We start from the raw sequence: 20868 nt of genomic DNA, 5'->3' as shown, positions 1-20868 counted from the left end.
ATTTTTTTTAGAAAATGACCGATCGTTTCGCAAGATAAGACCCTTATTCCTCGTCTAGTATCGTGTAGAGCCCTTTGAAGCTGCACTGAAACTGTAATTTTGACCTTCAACCGTTTGGTTGAATGACATATTGAATGACATGGGAGTGAGTAAATTATCAGGAAATTTTAATTTGAAAGTGAACTAATCCTTTAATGGTTAAAAAACAAATGTGGGTCACATTGTATACAGCTGATACTTATTGTATTTAAAGGGGAGTGAAAAAATTATTTTGAAACTAGAATTGTAGCTTGTTTCCCTCTATCAAAACAGTTGCATAGAACATGTCTGAGTGCTTAAACTAAATTGAAATGGTCACATTGAGGCACATTAACTTGATCTCAGTAGTCATTCATAAGATTCTATGTCTAAATATATATGGATATGGGGAAGAAGGAATTTTGACTACTACTAATCATAACTACTTTCGAAACAAATTTCACATCCTAGGTAAGTGTGATTGCTCTCCCTACACATTGTATTCACATCAATAAACCAAGATGTTCCTCACCTGGATTAAGTATTAGAATTTCTTATTTTTATAACGTGACGCATAGTCATAAATCAAGTAGTATCCACTGCTAAGGGGCATATTTGGAGGAATCACTGATAGTACTTGAAACTTTGAAACTTTAAAAGATCTCACACTTGAAATAATTAACACTAGGTCATTTTAAACTACTGCTAATCTTATTTTGTTTCATGTTTTATTAATCCTGGTTATTAATCTGATGTGTCACACTATACGTTAGGCCTGTCGCAATAATCAATATATCGACTTATCGCACAATATATGTACATGACCGCAATAATTTTTGGTGACGCAATATATCGCACATTATATTTACTTCAAAATTAAGCCTGTGTTTTTTGCAGCTTCTCGTGCATAACGTGGTGTAGTCGGTGCTAGTTCAAATTTAAAAAATGCTTCTACAAAAAAAGTTTAATCTGCAGAAATGGCCTTGGGTAGGGATCTGTGCCTTTGTGCATACGGACAAGTAGGGATTGTGTTCTTCAGCAATAGTGTGCACCCTTAATTTACAGAGAAAAGAAGGTCAGGGAAAAATCTGTAGATGGAAAAATCTCCATACAAGTTCGTTGTGCAGTTTTCTTTTTTTCTACTTGTTACTTTGCACTTTTTGTTAGAAAATGTTTATTTACTATTTATTCAAGTTTTTTAAGGTATCTAATATTTTGATACTTAATTTCCATGATCTAAATATTCTTAAAAATTAAAAGTTTGTTGTCATTTGGAAGTGTGTTGGCCTTCTTGCATTATTATGCTTTTATATTATGATTACATATCCAGTGGCATAAAATGGTCTTTAAAATGACAATAATATCGCTTATCGCAATTATTTCTGGGGCAATATATTGCACAACAAAAAGTTGTTATCGTGACAGGCCTACTATACGTTCCAAAACACTTGGTTACTGTTATTATTTGCATATTTTCAGTGTCAACAGTCATGACTGGATAAACACAAAATCAAATTTGGATTTTTACCATTGAAAATGGGTGAAATTCAACACTTTAGACATGGAGCTGCATTGAGATCCTATTATTTCTTAACCATATAGGGCATTATGAGGATTCCAAAATAAAAGTTTCTTAGGAACCAGAGGCCGTCATTACATCTAGTATTAAGATGCGTTTTTGTCGATCCAATCAAAAGTAGACAATGCTAAATGTAAATGGAGTCTGAAAATACAATTCTTTAAATACAATACAACTTTTTTTTTTAACTGGTAAAATCCACGAATCTGGACATTGAGTCGCATTGGGCTCCCCATGTCTCTGGGAATGAATCATATAGGGCCTTAAAAATGAAGGTTACAAAAGAAAAGTTTATAAAGAACCAGAATTGAAAAGGATATTGAGATATATTTAAAACTTCTAGAGAAACAGGCATGCAAACTTTGGAAAAATAATATTTATGGCACTCGGACAGGTATGTTCAATGCAGTTGTTTTGATAAAGGGAAACAGGATACATTTCTAGTTTAAACATTATTTGTTCTTTAGACATGAGTTTTTTTATTTCTTTAAAGTTTCAGCTTTGTCTGCGCCAATAGCCTAGAGGGCAATGTGTCAATATAACGCCATTGCGTTACGGGCGTTCCGAGTTGGAATCCCGGCTCAAGGACCTTTCCTGATCCTACCCCCCTTTCTTTCCCACTTCATTCCCTGTCTGCTCTCCACTGTCGTATCATAATAAAGACAAAACACCAAAAATAATCTTTAAAGTATCAGCTTTATGCAATATGTCTAAAGTTGTCTAACACAAAAGCATGAAATGCTATTAACATGCTAATTAAAGTGCCCCTATTATAGATTTTTTAAAATTACCTTTCATGCAGTGTGTAACACAGCTCTAAGTGAATGAAAACATCCTGCAAAGTTGACGTCAACATGAATCATTAGCATATTGCCCGCCCACTTGTTGGTCTTTTTGCATTGGTCTGAATTAGGGCTGCACGATAAATCGCATGCGATATTTAACGCGCATCTTGTCAGAAAGCCGGTTCTTTAATCAGCGTTAAATCTCCATCACCTGCGGGCTTTCACATTGAGCAGCATTAACTACACAGAGCCGTTGTTCACTGATGAGCTGCGCAAAAAATCGCGCGAATATGAACGTGGTTTGGCGCAGCTCGTCAGTGAACAACGGCTCTGTGTAGTTAATGCTGCTCCATGTGAAAGTCCGCAGGTGATGGAGATTTACCGCTGATTACAGAACCGGCTTTACTTATAAGATGCGCGTTAAATATCGCATGCGATTTATCGTGCAGCCCTAGTCTGAATTCAAATTCAAATTCATTCTTTGCCACTAGGTCCCGCTTATGGAGTGGTAAAAATAGCGGTTTCCCCGGTAATGCTGTACACACAAAGCAGCACTGCGCTCACAAACGCTGCTTTATCAGGCATTACAGGCATGATGCAATGAAAATGAGACCAATCGGACCAATCACGGCAGATTAGCGTCACGCAAATGAGGGGTTTGGAAAAATGAATCGTTGAGCGAATCATTTGGAAGTCGTTGCGCAAGTAAGGTAAAAATAAATGCATATTATAAGACAATGAAAGTGTTTTTTGACCTTGCATGCATGTCAACCTGTTGTTGGGAACTCCCAAAACCAAAATATGAACCTTTCATTACCCATAATAGGGGCACTTTAAAACACTGCCAACATATCAAAAACTAAAAAAGAAATACAGAAGAGCTAGTCCATCTCAGGTATTGACTAGTCAGTTGTTGGACGACTAATTTGCTTGTCAATCAATGTGACCCATCCCTTCAGTTATCAGTCAACAAAATTTGTGTTTTCTTATGGAAAAGCCAGGATGAACCCAGGTGAACGTCTTTAACGCCTTTAAAACATGATTCATGTCAATATCATCTTTAACACCATTTGTTGTTGACCTTTTAAAAACCCCGCCAATGATTATCAGACAAATAATTATTCATTACTATGTAGCTGGTGGCCTGATCCTGTGCATTGAGATATATTAAGTTTTATGACACATGAATTGCAAATATAAACTTTCCTTTCTCCACATTCATCTTAATGTCACTGGCACTGAAAACACAGTGGTGGCAGGATGGTTAAAAATATCATAGACAATGACATGGTGTTCATAGAAATGTGTCAGACAATGACAATAAAAAAAAAGACGGTTAAACAATTTCGCTGAAGAAACATGACTTAACAGCCCTTATCTGAAGTGCTGTTCATGTGAATGTTAAAGCACTGCAGGATGCTTGTTTTGAGAGATGTGAGCATGACGCAAGTCATGTGAAAGGGACTTTAGCTTTGTACTGTAGCTTCAAAGCCCCCAGTACTGTGGGGACTACAGCTTTTGACCTACAACATTTAGACTTTTGAAGACAGAATAATTTCCTAGTAAGCTCAAGCCTGTCAAATAAAGTTACCTTAAAGTTATTGTACATTTACATAATCAACCACCCTCATTCTCCACTGCTAAGCTCTTTAAAGGCTGTTGACCCCAGACACACAGTAACACACTTACAGACACAACACCACACCACCAAATCAGACACGCTTTCATCATAAAAAGCTCTTGATCTCTCTGCCCCTTCTGATGCACCCCACACAACTCCCTTTAGACACACTAATTTTTAATCCTTAAACAGGATGCTTGCCATGTTGTACCCCAGTATGATGAAGGATGACTCCTGTCTCAGTCAAAGCCTGCACAACTCTGCTGTTAGCACTGATCCCCCCTGTGTATGGAGCAATTAGACAAAATCACCCCACATCGGTCACAATTTATGTTGACCTGCTAGACACAGAAATCAGTTCGAACCACTAGACAGAGTTCAGGTTTGGTGAACTCTGACCTGCAAATTTGTATCATGTGAAAGTTTTCAAACTTTAAATCTGCAGGTTTGCAGTAGAATGTATATTTTACATTATGGATGCTCAAAGTCTAGTGTGACTCTTTAAGATAACAAATTTTGGTATTGGTCAGCATGAAATGGAAATTGATGCTATCTATTTTCTAAATGCATCTTATGAGAACTATTCATTCATTCGTAGGTTTTTTTGTCTTTTTTTTGTAGAAACTTGCATTCAGATGAGGTTTCATACAATCAACAACAGTTGGTTAGAACCACATCCCAGCTCTACTTTTTTCTTTGATAATTAGTTTCACTCGGAATCATAATAGGGAATAAATTATCTGTCACTACCTTTACATTGCGACTTTAGGACAGGATATCCTTTGCAGAGGCAACCCCAGCATTAATTACAAACGTTCATGGTTTCATTCAGTGGTAAAAAGAAAATAGTTAAATAATTAAAAACTATTTTACCCAAATTGTGTTCATTTTATATTTTATGCCTGTTAGAGTATTGTGTTGTTCTGATGTTGTATTGACATTCTCCTATGCATATTTGTTTGATGCACATAGTTACTGCTTTTGTAGCACATTTCAAATCAGTCACTTAGGAGGTTTCTTTCAAGTTCTGATTCTTGTAAAGACAGCAAAGCAGATCATTGAGTTGTGGAAGATAGCTAGGATTGATTTTGATGCAGAAAGACTCACACCACTCCCGAGACCCATCTATACTGTAATGGTGGAGCCAGCAGACAAGGTTGCTTTTCTCTGCTTGACTTGAAAGACAAATCACAAATTCAGTCGTGGCTGGGATCACATGGTCAAGTCTGTATTGCTAATCCAAGCAGCAATATCTTAATGCATAGAAGGCAGCATGTGGAACGATGGTACACGGGCCTCAGAAAGCGAACCTGAGTCGGAGTTAATGAATGAGAAATAATTTTGTTAAGTGTGCACAATCATTCAGCAGCCTGACTCAGAATGGAAATAACGCTGTTTATAGCTTGTAAATAGTGTTCAAGTGCTGTTCTTTTTTTGAGCGTGCTTTTTGGACACACTGATCTGCTTGATTTGGTTAGTGTATTGCAGAGGAGGAGCCTTCGTGTCAGTAGATTATATTTTTGTCCCCATGGAGAGCCATAAAGCATGCATTTTACCATCTGTTGGGCTTTTTTTTTTTTTTTTTATCGTGCCACTCTGTTCCACTCTGCTTCGCCTGAGGGTAAAAGAGGTTTCTGCAGCTAAGCCTCTCATTCTGTTTTAGGCTATAGTGCAGTACTGTAGAGAGAATGCTATTGCCACTGTTTTCTGTGTTAAAAGTGGTCCTTTCCTTTCACAAGTACATTGTGGTCTTGAATCTTGCTCTCTGAGAGCACATATCTGGTCTCATCCCACTAAAGATGTCACATTTCATCACGGGTAAGAGCAGTGTTTCATGAAGTGGACACTATAGGGAAGATAAGAGTTTTGTTTCACCATATCACCATTGCAACAGTTAACACATTTAAGCATGCATTCCACACAGGTGACACTAAAACAGTAACTGCAGATGGTAAATACTGACAAACAGACATAAAAGCTCTTTGGGATAGTTGGGAAAATCATTCAATACTTATACTACCTATTTTCCCCATTTTACCATCATTTTGTGATTATGCAAGTATGGATCATACTTCCAGTCAACAGAGCTCATATGATGATGCACCAATACCCAGGAAGCCTTTTTTTCATGAGCTCAGCTAACTGTCTGCTTCAAATGAGACCTTTACAGAGAGACAAAGAAAGGTAAAATAAGGATAGTTTAGGCTCAGTTTCACCCTGACCCCCAGGTCTCTTTCCCCCACATGGATATCTTTGTAAGCGGAGCCGCAGTGGAGGCCCAGGTGCTAAAAGCTCATCCCAGGGTATCATTTACTGTCAGCGTGTCTGTTTCTCATAGGGATGCAAACTGAATAGCATATAATTGTGCATGTCTGGAGGATTAGGTAAAAAGAGATCTTGGAACTCTTTGGTGCAAGCTTTTAGGTAATGCAGTTCAAGGTGTTTGAGACTTGTTTCTGTGACCTGTTTTAATGTTTGTGCCTGTTTTCCTCTTTCCCAGCCTATTCGCAACACATGGAAAACCATATCAGCCCTCCAGGCTATCTGAGCCAGCCGCTGCCTCCGGTGCATTCCGGACGCTACTCCCCAACCCCGAAAACCACGGTGGGGGATGATGATGTAACCAGGTATTGTCAAAAATTGTCTGCATAAATCTACGATGTGACTCATACTCATGATTTTTTGCTGTCTGTGTGTATAGATCAACGTTTTACTCTTTTACAGTTTTAATAAACAAAACTGGTCATAGTCCTTATTACGGCTGGGTATTGATACAGATTTCCTGATTTAATTCCGATCTTTAATGAAAGAAGAGTTTGTGAGTCTTATTCAGTGATTAATTAAATGGACTGCTCATAATATTCTTTTTTTTTTCAGACTGCATTGGTAGTGCTGTATATCAATAGAAAGGTGTTTTCCTGCCATTATTTTGTGGTACACTTAGTATCATCAGATGAATACCGGATTAATCTTGTACTTATAAGCCTGATGTTTGAGTTCAGCAAAAGGGGAGCTTCAAGCGGTTCATAATTATTTTTATAATGTGATGCCAGAGCAAGTCAGTGCTCTGAGTCTCACGTGTGATGTTCAGGATGATATCATGACCTGTTTAGTAGATAAGATGCTCTGAACTTTTTTGATATAATTAACTGGAGTATCGAATTGCTATTTACTTTTACTCAGGTCAGTTGTCCCAAGCTGCAATGCCTCACTGAGGGAGTTGTCAATTGTGAGGGCAGATGGCAGTTCCCCTTTCAGCATGCCATCCATGCCAAACATATGTGATGATTTTACAAGGTTATATCTATTTTCATTTTAGAATTGGCCCACTTAAGAGAGCACAATCAAAAATCAAACTGGTTGCAAAAAAGAGTGTGGTTTTACCATTTATCCAGATGTAACACCAGACACACACAAAACGACACATCATTGCCGATTTAGCAATTTGATGAGCTCCAAATTTAGCCCATCCACGTCATGTGTGGGTTCATTTTCATAAAAACCGCAGCGCATCATCAAGCATCTTAGCCAGCTTGCCAGAAAATGATGGTCGTAATCCAGCAGAACAAACGATTCTATTAATCTGACCATTTAGGTGCACAGGAGGATTTGAAGTTTAGAGCAACAATCAAACATACAGTACAGCCTGAAACGAGTATGTGGCCCATTCTAGATGTCATTGTGTTCATTGTTGATTTTTATAGCAATGTCCTATTTAATAGGCAAGAGGTGATGTGATAAAATGGTGTTTGATTTTACAGTATCAGTATTGTAAGCTAGCCACAGGGTTGTTTTGTGGCTGTGTGTAGTAGAACTAGACCAGCAGTGCCTCCAAGAGGTCAGTTATATACACTGACCTTGCACTCTTTAAAGAATGTTCATTTGTGGAATAATATCAAAAATAATTTCAATTTGTTTGTATAGTTTGTATATCATATATATATATATATATATATATACTGTATAAAGTAATGCACTTACGGAATTGGGCGTACAGATACAAGGCGTTCAAGGCACATATGATGCTCATATATTATATATTATACTATGTTAAATATTTTAACATAGAGAACAGTTATTTTAAATAAATTAAATTAAATATTTCACAGTATTAATGTGAAAACATTACATCAGAATTACTGCATAAGAGACTTGTCATTAAATGTGATCTTACAAACTAGTATGTCTAACTCTTATAGAATCGTGCTGTATGACATGTACAATACAGAGAACACAGCGTACTTTCCTGATTTAGGACAATGTAATAATTTTTGCTAGCTGTAATAGTTTTTGCTATTTCAGACAAAATGAACAGTTTGTGTATGATGCTGTGAGTCTGTAAGTTTAGATTTTGAATGTGGTTGTATAAGGACATGTTTTTATTTTTTGCTTATGCAGGGAACCCAGGAAGGTGGTGTTGCATCGAGGCTCTACAGGGCTTGGCTTCAACATAGTGGGTGGAGAGGACGGAGAGGGCATATTTATTTCCTTCATCCTGGCCGGAGGCCCTGCAGACCTGTGTGGAGAATTGAGGAAAGGAGACCGCTTGGTGTCTGTGAGTATTACAATGGGCACTGAAACCTTGCCCTGTCACACTGAAGATGAGCATCTAATCAGGAGTTTTTCTTACAGTATTCAGCAGTATTCAACACTGAGCTCAGTGCTAAACAGTGTGCAGACCACTATCATACTGCTTATCCTGTTGATATAAAAATGGCTGTACCTTTCTTAGGTGAATGGAATAGACCTACACGGTGCCACTCATGAACAGGCCGCGGCAGCCCTGAAGAACGCCGGACAAACAGTCACCATCGTTGCCCAGTACAGACCAGAGGGTGAGTCTTGCTTGATGAAAAACAGCTCCACGTCAGTCATTTGACCACTCATTAAAAACAAACCAGAAAGCATTAAATGAACAGCAGGAGACTCTTAGCTGTGTTATTGTGAGAAGTAAAAATCTAATAAGCCAATACTCTCAGTTTTATAGCCTTCTATTGCCATTAGGTCAGATCAATCAGGTCTCATAAAAATTAAAACTTGAATATTGAGTCATCCAGGTCTGACTGTTCAACCTGTCCTACAGACCATTATTATACTCTTAACAATGAAGGTACATTTCTGATGCTTTGTCTTTCACTCCCCTTGATAAACACAGATAGGCCCGCAATAGGCTCACATTTTTAAAGTATTGATTCTGACATTTTGAATTTCTTCTTAGAGTCAATGGTTGTTCTGCATCACTTACATTTGTACGGCATTTACGCCATGTGAACATTTTGGAAAAGATTGAAAAGGAAGACTTCCATTATAGGCCATAAATTGGTGTCCAATTGCTACTTATGACAATGCTATTTGTGTGAATATTTGTATAACTTGGATCATGTGCTTTGATAACATTGTTTTTTTGATGCACAAATATTCAGCAACACTCTTTCTTCTCTCATACACACAATGCCTTATGAGGGTGATATTTGTGACCTTGTGTTTCAGAGTACAGCCGTTTTGAAGCCAAGATCCATGACCTAAGAGAGCAGATGATGAACAGCAGCATCAGCTCAGGCTCAGGGTCCCTGAGGACCAGTCAGAAGAGATCACTATACGTCAGGTACTGGACAAATATCTACAATATTCTACAAGGAACTGAAAAACTGCATATAAAGTCACTATGAAATCAAAACTATTTTTACTATTTTTTAATTTTCTCTTGTAATATTGAAATGAAAATATTAACCTCGCAATAATGTCCCTTTTCTGATGATATGTGTACCGGCGCAAGAGCTGGGCAATAAAACCTCCCCTCCAGCAACCAACCTGTCACTCACATGAGATCACAGCAATTAGCTAACAACAACGATTCAACTGTCCAATCAATTCTTGATGGATGAAATCAAGTCTATTTTTACATTTTTCATTTTTACTTGATTTTTCATATTCAAGAAACTCTTTCACATGGATATACGTCACTGTATGTAAGAAAAGATTATCACAATTTCCATTTCATGCCAACTTTAAATGCAGTTTTTTACTAAATTGCATATTTGGAATAAGATATCTTATATTTGCAGTTTACGCACATCTATCTAAATGTTTTAGCAATTTTTGAAGCTTCTGGTGGTCAGACTTTACCATATGCTCTCAGCTAAAGGAGCAAGTATATTTTTCCTTTGGTCTTACTTTGACTGTTTTCTGCAGGGCACTGTTTGATTATGATAAAACTAAGGATTCTGGGCTGCCCAGCCAAGGCCTGAACTTCAAATTTGGGGACATACTGCACGTGGTGAATGCTTCAGATGATGAGTGGTGGCAGGCACGGCAGGTCACTCCTCAAGGAGAGGTGGAAGAAATGGGTGTTATCCCCAGCAAGAGAAGGTGAGAGATTGAAGCTTATGAAATGACAAAAATTATTGATTGCAAGTACATTTAGGCTGGTAGGTTTACTTGGATGCAGGTCATGCTGACTTGTGTTGTGTTTGTGTTTGTATTAAATAGTATAAATAGGTCCCCCAGCACCACTCCAGAATTCTTTGACCGGACCTGAGTTTGTCATCGTGTATGCTTAGCTGATAGGTTACTCTCAGTAGCGTCAAGTGCATGTCTTAGAAATGTTCTGATGAAGGAGCATTAAATGCAGTGTAACTGATTAATAGTGAATAACAGCTAATGTAATACGTGGTCGTTATGTTTTCTCTCAAGAGTGGAGAAGAAGGAGAGAGCAAGGTTAAAGACAGTTAAATTCAACTCCAAGTCGCGAGAAAAAGGGGTGAGTGAATCTTTTTAGGCATGCATACCTACAAAGATTTGAACAATACTCTGTTCCAAAACCAAGTGAGTTGCTTTGCTGTCTACTAGCTACATGTCTTTTAAGACCGCATCCTGACTGAATTGGAGCCTCGTAAGTAAATGATTTGCAACACTTTGCAATTGACAGCCCCTGTGTCGTGCACGCACAAATACGACTAAATTTGGATTTTAAGTTGTGTTAGGGTTTTCTAGCACAACATTTCTTCAACTTGTCTGCCAGTCTTCAATGTCACATGATCCTTCAGAAATCATTCTAACATGCCAATTTGGTGTTTAGGAAATTTTTTTTTTTAATTGTAAATGTAGATGTAGATAAATTGTAAATGTGCTGCTTTATATTTAATAAATGTAATAAATATTTTATATTATGACACTTTTCAGGATTTTTTTGATGAATAGAGCATTTTGTGAAATTTAAAAAATAAAGATTTAGTAACATTATAAACGATAATTTAATGCATTATCACTAAATAAAGATGGTAATTTCTTTCAGTAAATAAATCTTACTGACCCCAACCATCTGATTAATTATATTGGCATGCTGCCTTAGATTTTGGCCAAAATGAGGCATCCTAGAAAGAAGCATTTTGATATGCTTGCTTCCTTCCGTATGGAACAACCTTTTCATCAGGAGTATGATGTTTTAAATGCTTTAGATGTAGGCAACTCACTAGGGATTGGAACAAAGCTCCTGTAGTATGTTGCTTATACTGTGTATCTAGAATGACATTGAAATGCATTTCAAATTGCTTTACAAGTTAGTATTTGCTAATGTTTCTACCTCTGTGAAAGTTTGACCATTTGATATTAACTCACAATTAATAATGCTCAGTGCATTCAGTGGAATGTAATATTCTGATACTAATCAGTCTGCCATATGAATGGTCTAGTCTAAATTAACAGCATGCGTAGTGTCGCAGGCCCAAAAAACGCATATAACAGTACTGTAATACATCTAGAACTCATTTATGAGGCATAGAAGTCAAAACACCAGATTATCTAACAGCCCGAGAAAACATGCATGATAGGAAAACAAAGGACAAATACGCTTGCCATTGATGTCGGACTGCTTGTACTTCTGTATGCCACACCTCCTCCTCTCCTGTCCTTCATCCTCACACTTTCCTCTTTTTACCTACCTTGCAATGCTCTCCAATAATCCATAGTGCTGCAGTGTAAACCAGCCAGGCTTATAACTGATCACTGCATAAGAATTAAAATGCACCTGTAGTCCTGGTGCTGCATCACTGCCGAAGAAAAAAGACACAGTAATGCTTAAATAATTTTACATACAAGCTGTTTCTACAGCAAAGTATTTCATACTATATTCACCTGCCCTTGAACGAAAGAAAAGTAAATCAGGCCAACTTGCTTTTTTTGTTTTGTTGCATGTTGCTGCTGATAAGAAAAGCAGCCACAACCAAAGCAGTTATAGGCCTCCACATGCTTCTGGCACACTCACAATGCTTCTTACCCTCTGCATGCAAATCTGTCCGTCTGCTTCTCTTGTGTTTGAGATTTCTTGCTGCTAGCTGTTTTTTGAGTCTATGACTCAAATCCATTTATTTGTCCACTTCAGTTCTTCATGCATTTCATATACAATTCTGACTTTGTGACATCCTCCATTAATTGAGTTAACTCTTATTAATTGTATCAGTGGCATTTGATTAAACCATCAGAGGTCCACAAAGTCGAGAGCAGAACATTCATCTTTTATTTTTTTCATATGGACATTAGACAGCCCTCTTCCCCTTCCCTTCTTTTCTTTTGCCCTCCCTTTCCTTCTCTTCCTCAACAGTCCCTCAATGACAAGCGTAAAAAGAATCTGTTTTCCCGCAAGTTCCCTTTCTACAAGAACAAGGAGGCGAGTGAGCAGGAAACAAGCGATGTGGACCGTAAGTACAGAAATCAGCACTCCAGCTCAATGCTGGGCAAGAATAGGGCAGCAGGTCATAAGGACAGAGGTGGGCACTGCTGCACTGGACGCAGCAGACATCAGAGCCTACTTTAGATATAGCAACACCAGTGGACAGAGACAGCTTGGTGCCTGCTGTGTTCAGTGGCTGGACCAGGCCTTAGAGTGTCTCAGTAACCCTTGTACTCTTGTGGTTGTTGTCTCTCTTGTTGCTCCCTTCCTGGCCGATCCACAGGACAACCCAGATGACATGCTATCCAAAGGCCAGAGTAAGTTCCCCATGTAGATGCCCACTCGGTCACCTCTGGACCAGACCTCCACGCTATCTCTCTTCCTCTCACATATTTCATTCCTTGCTCTCATAATTCATACAGTACCAGACAAAGAGTTTTCTATTTCTGCTGTTGATGGTGGAGGTGAAACTTTTTTTTTTCTCTTTTCTCTTTTCTCCACTGACTCACTGTGCTCTATGGAATCTCCTCTTATTCAGTACCTGCATATTTTATATTCTCTTGATGAGAAAATCTGTTTTTGAAACAAAAATTTGATAATTATTTGCCATCATACTCTAGATAGTCAAACTATTATCTAATTACAGTTTACTGTTTACTGGTTGATATATTTTGTATTGACAGTGGCCGTCATCCAGTAGTTTTTTTTTTAACTCCATAAAACCACACTGATATGGGCAAAAGCATTGAAGACACCTTCAGAATTAATTCCAAATACTTTGTAACTAAATTAGGTTTGGGAAAGGAAATGAAATACGAGCATGGCTGAAAACAAACCGTGATTTGCTGTTTCTGGTTGGAGGTTGTATTCTTAAAGGGATAGTTCACCCAAAAATGAAAATTCTGTCATTAATTACTCACCCTCATATCGTTCCAAACCTGTAAGACCTTCGTTCATCTTTGGAACACAAATTAAGATATTTTTGAGCTTTCTGACCCTCCCATATACAGCAAGGATCCTAACACGATCAAGGCTCAGAAACGTAGCAAGGACATCTTTAAAATAAATCCACGTGACATCAGTGGTTCAACCGTCATTTTCCGAAGCTACGTGTGCAAAGAAAACAAAAATAACGACTTTATTCAGCAATTCGTCTCCTCGCGTCACCCTATAGCGCCATTTTAGAGAGTATCACATACGTAAACATGCAACGTATGTACGGGGATACGTAGTTTACATTCAGATCAAAGCGTAAACAACGTATCTGCATACATACGAATTGTACATACGCAAGGAGACGAATTGTTGAATAAAGTCATTATTTTTGTTTTCTATGCACACAAAAGTATTCTCGTAGCTTCGTAAAATTACGTTGAACCACTGATGTCACATGAACACTCCAAAGAGAAAGGAAAAATTGAAATCGCATCATATGACCCCTTTAACAATCTCCTTGCTACGTTTCTGAGCCTTGATCGTGTTAGGATCCTTGCTGTCTATGGAGGGTCAGAGAGCTCTCAGAATTCATCAAAAATATCTTAATTTGTGTTCCGAAGATGAACGAAGGTCTTATGGGTTTGGAACGACATGAGGGTGAGTAATTAACGACAGAATTTTCATTTTTGGGTGAACTATCCCTTATGTGTGATTGAGGGGACAGTCGCAATCTAGAGACCATTTTATTGGACAAAACTTTGAATGCATCTGTGTATGCAAGATGAGTCATCTTTTGCTGGAAGATAAAGACTTAAGTTTAAGGTTGAGCTGAGGTTGACTAGGGTTTCCAAAAGCAGGGTTGGAGATCCCTGCTTTATATGATGAAGAGATTTAATTTAGGCTTTATTTTATTGTTTTTTTTATCCTGTTCAACATATGAAGCAATTCTGTCTCTACAAAATGTCATGGAATTCAAATTCATATGGATTCAATTATGGTGTCTTTATGAACTTTTTGAAGCTTGAAAATTGTGGTTGCATAGACTTTGAAAGAATGGACAAAAATATTAAAAATATCTTCATGTGTGTTCCAAAGATGAATGAAATTATGGGTTTGGAACAAGGAAAAAAGTGACAACAGAATTTTCACGTTTGGACTATCCCTTTAACATTCTAAATCTGTAAATCTGCCAGTTTAGTCATTTTTAAATGTTACCACAGACCTCTTTCTACATTGAAAAATAATAAAAAATAAAATAGGGCAAACTAGCTGAAAATATTTAGGTTCTATTGCATTAACATTTTATTAGAGTACTTTTAGATGTACAAGCTGAAGAGATATATATGAATCAATGGCTGATAGTAGAAAAAAAAATTGTGACTAATCTCATTAATTCTGACCAGTCTTTAGAAAGCAGAATGAAACCGTAATAATGTGAAATTATGTAGATGTAACTTATTTGGAATTATTTTTATTTATTTTACTATGACCTGTGCTAGGTAACTTTGTCAGCTATTAAGAGTACAGTAGCATATGACCTCAAAACTACCAGATGTGGACTAAAAGCCACAAAACTCATCTCTGAAGGTGTACTGTGTACTCCCTTAGTGGTGTGAATATTTCTCCACTATGGTGAGATTCAGGACTGGTATTTCTCGCTTATTTGAAGTCACCTCATGCGTCATCATGTGCTCCTATTCTTGGTTTTCATCATCCATTCCCCCTCTGTTATGATTTCAGAGCATGTCACCTCTAATGCCAGTGATAGTGAGAGTAGTTACCGTAAGTTCTTCCTTCCATTGTGCCCTTCACCCGTCTTTCTCGTCTGCTTTTCTTTTACATATTTAACACTTATTCTCTCTCCTATCCTCTCTGCTATGCATTAACATGTATGGGAGATCCATTTTACAATGCAACATAATAAATAAATTACTTAAGTTAATAAATTACCGAGAAATGCTATTGTGGATTTATCAAGTGTTTACATTGCTGAATGCCTGCCCCCTCAACTGAGCAGCACTGCAGTGAGACTGGGTAATGTTCCAGAAGCCACACAGATACAATACCAAAATCAATCAGTGAGCCCTCTGCCAGCCCCCTGGCTCAGTCTCCATAGCAACAGTGCACCACCCATCACTTCCCAGCCCTTGCCCTCTCTCTGTTAGAGATAGTCAGAGTCACAGTGGTGCTATATCAAAGCCACTCTAAAGATATATACCGTCTCACGGGGGCCAGATATAACACACCGCTGTGATCAGCAGTACAGACTGTGCATTAGTGCAGGGCATTACCAGCTACTGCATGGTATGGTACACTTTGTGTCACTATTCTATACGTTGCAACATCATAATGGGATTGTGAATGAAACTGGAGCAAGGACACAAGAGACTTGAATCTGTGGAATCAACGCTTTTGTACACTATGTGCACTAACATTTGAAAATATGAATGCAGACAAACAATTAAAAATTTATGGTAATTTTTTTTTTTTTACATATTCACTGGTCCTGCTACATCACTGTTCAAAAGTTTGGGGTCAGTAAGATGTTTTCAGTAAGAATGCTTAAGGACCCATTAAATGAAACAAAAACTTATTAAAAAAAGAAACGAAACTCATTTTTAAAAAAATCAGAAGTGACAGTAAAGACATTTATAATGTTACAAATTATTTCAACTATTTAAAATAAATGCTTTTCTTTTGACCTTTCTATTAATCAAAGAATCCTGAAAAAAATTTAAATAAAGCTTTTAACTTTGTTAATAAGAAATATTACTTGAGCATCAAATCAGCATGTTAGAATGATTTCTGAAGGATCATGTGACACTTGTGAAGACAGGAGTAATGGCAGCTGAAAATGCAGCTTTGCTTTCACAGGAATAAATTGCATTTTAAAATATGAAAAAAAAATTACATTGTAATAATTATTCACAATATTATCATTTTTACTGTATTTTTGATCAAATAAATGCAGCCTTAGTGAGCATAAGAGACTTACCGACCCCAAACTGCTGAATGGTAATGTTAAATTAAATTAAATAAATACATTTTATTTTGCAGCTATTTATTTTTATATTAATATGCTTTAATACATTTTTTAATAAATACATTTAATTACTTGGTAATAATTGGAAATTACATAGCTATAGTGCAATGTAGCTCCATAATACACATTTTTGCTGGAGACATAGTTTGTGTATTTGCCTTTGTGATCTCTCATACATGTGAAGAACTAACAAAACAGCCAGTTAATTCTATTTCTTTGGAATAAATGCTTAATATTTTGTATTTTAAGTACGCAATATACACTTTGATGCAGTAAACAGCACTAGCATGTCACAGGCCCTTAGGAATTCTGCCCCTAACTTTGAAGAACAGTGTTCATTAATTTACAGCATGTATCTGCATCTAACTCATAGTGCACATGCGGGCAATCAGGCCTACTGAGATCCACAGAAAGAGTTCCACTTTAACCATTTTGACAGTCACATACCAACCATGACGGAGAACTCCATTGCTATTCACTATTCATATGTGTGGCATACAGGACCTCTAGTGGCCACAAGTGGATCTCACATAGCTGTCTCTGCAATTTCACACATTTAATAATAATGCATGAGCAGGAAACATTGCATCGATTTCAGGGTCTTAATATGCTTGACTGGATGTGATAACATAGTGATAACATAAAATGATGACTTGTACTTAACTGTATGTGTGTGTTCATATATCAGGTGGTCAAGAGGAATATGTGCTGTCTTATGAGCCAGTCTGTCAGCAGGAAGGTAAAATGCTAATGATTGTCCGTATCAGCAGCATTAACCCATAAGATTTCATCTAATAAGTCACATCAATTATTTTGTTTAGGAGAATGTAATTGATTTCATGAATGGTCTTTCAACAGTGAACTACTCACGACCAGTGATTATCTTGGGTCCGATGAAAGACAGAGTAAACGATGACCTGATTTCGGAGTTCCCTGACAAATTTGGTTCCTGTGTTCCTCGTAAGTATCTGTACACTGTATGAACTGATTAGATAACATGATGAGGGACACATTATTACAGTTGCTACAGTGAAAATTACAGTGTAGTTTGCAAGCATGTCATATAAAAAGGCATTTAAGACTGCGTTGACATGGTTGAATATCTTTTTTTTTTTTTTGACATTTGAATTGATGAATTCTTCCTGTAATTGATGTAAATTATTATTCGCAGGGGTCTGTTTGATAGGGATGCACAATGAATCTGACTATATGGTTTAGTGAGGTTATTAAACTGTGAATAGCTGTTATTTAATTAAAAGTAAGTTGGTGCTGTGCCCTTCAAAATGTAATAGACTCAGACCATGGTGTGGTGAGGTTTAAATAAAATATGCATTAAGAATACAGAAAACCCCATGTTCTCTTTATTTTAAAAATTACACATTTTCAAATATTTCTGAATGTTATATTCAAACAAACAGGTCTGTAAGCATGTTTGTTGAACAGTCGATAGTAGATAAGAGAAGAAGTCCCATGTACTGATATAGCTTACAAAAAAGACAGTGGTTCTTAACCAGGTGGCCAAAGCAAAATACCACTTAAAAAGATTTAAATTAAGCCCCAAAAAAGCATTAAAATAAGCCAAATCCACATATTAATTTTTCTAGTTATGACAAGCTCTAAAAAATTTAATCGGGTAGAGATTGTGAGTAAAAAATATTTTCAAAAATCCTTCTCCTAATCCTTGAGTAAATCTTGAAAAACTGGAAAAGTCATAGGGCAGAATAGACAGATGCAGCAGCTATCAGGATTTAATGCTTTATGCATATACACATATACATATTGTATTTGAAACTACAAATCATCAAACACCTGTAAACTACATTTGGTAATTCTGCTATAACCATGGGTTTAGAACAGAAATGAAGCCTGTAGCATATGCTGCTCTCTGTCTCAGATACAACAAGGCCGAAGCGAGATTATGAGGTGGACGGGAGAGACTACCACTTTGTTGAGTCCAGAGAGCAGATGGAGAGAGATATACAGGAGCACAAGTTCATCGAGGCAGGCCAGTACAACAGTCACCTCTATGGCACCAGTGTGCAGTCTGTCAGAGAGGTGGCGGAAAAGGTGAGATGCAGATTTATTTCTCCCCATAAGAAGTGTGTTTTATTGCCAACACCAAGTATACAAACATTACATGTACAAGGCAAAGATTTGAATGCCATTACCCAATGTTTACATAAGGTGTTATTGAGGAACAGAGCTTAGTATTGTTTCTGGAGAAATAGGCATGATACACCTGCACAACTGCTGACAACACAGGACTATAATGCATAACATGCAGCCTTATTGCTTACTGTATGGAAACACTGTCTTTGCTCTCCTCAGGGCAAACATTGCATTCTAGATGTATCAGGCAATGCCATAAAGAGACTGCAAGTTGCTGTGCTTTACCCCATCGCTATTTTCATCAAACCAAAATCAATGGAGAACATCATGTGAGTAAAAGACAAGGAATCCAACTAGTATTTGCAAAGATCATTGTCCATTGAAAACAATGTCACGCTATCAATGACCAGTGTACCGTATTTGCCATTGTGTCATATTCTGTAAACTGTACCCAGTCAAACTCTTTGGGGTGCAGTTAAATTTATTTTTCTCAAAATAGTTCAGTATGCAAGGATCACTAATCCATAAACGTTTTTTTATGTCCCCTGCAAGCACTATAATATAAAAAGTATGCTGTAATACTGTTTGCTCTCTCCTCAGGGAGATGAATAAAAGGCTGACAGAGGAACAAGGCAGGAAGACATACGACAGAGCCATGAAGTTGGAACAGGAGTTCATGGAGCACTTCACAGGTCTGTTTGCTCAATCTGCCTGTGACTCTCATATAGGCATCAAGACAACAGCTAACCCTAACTCACATTTCTGATTTTACAATACATTATATATGTATCAATGACAAGGTCAGGGTTTTCCCCAGGAAACACACAAACTAATTGAATGTAGTATGTATATATATATATATATACATAGAGAGAGAGATAGAGAGAGAGAGAGTGTGTTGTGGTCAGAATTATTAGGCTCCTTGGTAAATATGAGCAAAGAAGGCTGTGAAAAATCTGCATTGTTTATCCGTTTGGTCTGTTATTCAAAATATTCACAGAAATTTCTTTTGACCATGGCGGAATCTTCATTTTGTGCTCAGTGACCCATTTTTGTGTTGATTTTGATGTTGATCCAACCATCCATCCAATTATAAGTTTTCTAGCAGAGAAAATCATTGATATTTTTTTTTAGACTTTCTGACCCTAAGATCCTTGGAGAATATTTGACCACTCAAACGATCCTCCTTGCCGTGCATTAAGACAACATAAACACATGTCCAGTTCCAGGGTGATTTTTAACATCTCCAGTTGATTGGAACTTATTAATTTTTGTAGAACTGCCTATAGCTGATCGTTTAACTTCACACTGGTTGACAACTGACTTGAGCTAAATAATAAAACTACTGTACTGTCTTTTAGAGCTGCTTTACAGCAGAATGTAAACTGTTTCCGTAGATAAGATTCCAGAATTGCTTCTGCTATTTCCTGTTTATCTCTGTGATGCTGGTTTGACACGGTCTGTATTGTATAGAACGCTAAGGAAATAAAGGTGACTTGACTATTGCCCTGATGGTGAACATGGGAATTTTCAGTGCTTTAGCTATTTTCTTAAAGCCACGTTCTATTTTGTGAAGCTCAACCATTTTTGTTGCACATCAGAACTATTTCTTTGGTTTTACTCATTGTGACGGATGACCTTTGTGTTACCTTATATTTATATTAGTGCTGTCAACCGATTAATCGCGTTTAATTGCATCCAAAATAAAAGTGTTTGTTTACATAATATATGTGTGTGTGTGTGTGTACTGTGTATATTTATTATGTATATATAAATACACACACATGCAGTATATATTTTGAAAATATTTACATGTATATATTTACATTCATATAATTTATATTATATATAAATATATTTAATATATAAACATAACCATTTTTTTTTATAAATATATACATGCATGTGTGTGTATTTATATATATACATAATAAATATTCACAGAACACATAAATATATTACCAGTGGATTAGAGACCTGCTCTCCCGCGAGACCCGACGCAACAGTGTGCGGCGCGGGACAAGATGGGCGAGTGCTGGCGGCTAGACACTCGTGTATGTGCGGGATGCGGGAGAATAAAATGATTCGCGGGACTCCCGCAAAATAGAA

The 20868-nt window shown here is 37.1% G+C and overlaps 1 protein-coding gene across 14 annotated transcripts in view; it reads left to right on the top strand.

The window, feature by feature from the left end:
- dlg1b (discs large MAGUK scaffold protein 1b) overlaps positions 1-20868 on the top strand; it is a 140420-nt gene that overhangs the window by 117132 nt on the left and 2420 nt on the right. For 11 of the 14 annotated variants that reach the window (XM_016508552.1, XM_016508551.1, XM_016508553.1 and 8 more), the window contains 13 exons: positions 6504-6630; positions 8402-8558; positions 8736-8838; positions 9494-9608; positions 10196-10372; positions 10697-10763; positions 12603-12699; positions 15348-15389; positions 17339-17389; positions 17509-17610; positions 18545-18717; positions 18979-19088; positions 19360-19451. In XM_016508552.1, coding sequence (XP_016364038.1) covers positions 6504-6630; positions 8402-8558; positions 8736-8838; positions 9494-9608; positions 10196-10372; positions 10697-10763; positions 12603-12699; positions 15348-15389; positions 17339-17389; positions 17509-17610; positions 18545-18717; positions 18979-19088; positions 19360-19451 — 1413 coding nt within the window. Of the gene's footprint in view, positions 1-6503; positions 6631-8401; positions 8559-8735; positions 8839-9493; positions 9609-10195; positions 10373-10696; positions 10764-12602; positions 12700-12954; positions 12989-15347; positions 15390-17338; positions 17390-17508; positions 17611-18544; positions 18718-18978; positions 19089-19359; positions 19452-20868 lie in introns of all 14 variants that reach the window. The other 3 variants (XM_016508557.1, XM_016508554.1, XM_016508556.1) reach the window with 2 other exon arrangements.

This window comes from Sinocyclocheilus rhinocerous, unplaced genomic scaffold, assembly GCF_001515625.1.
Source record: "Sinocyclocheilus rhinocerous isolate Xijiao unplaced genomic scaffold, SAMN03320098_v1.1 scaffold2279, whole genome shotgun sequence".
In the NCBI taxonomy this organism is placed as follows: domain Eukaryota; kingdom Metazoa; phylum Chordata; class Actinopteri; order Cypriniformes; family Cyprinidae; genus Sinocyclocheilus; species Sinocyclocheilus rhinocerous.
Note: the sequence above shows the minus strand (reverse complement) of the source record. Positions and strands in the feature narration are given on the sequence as shown.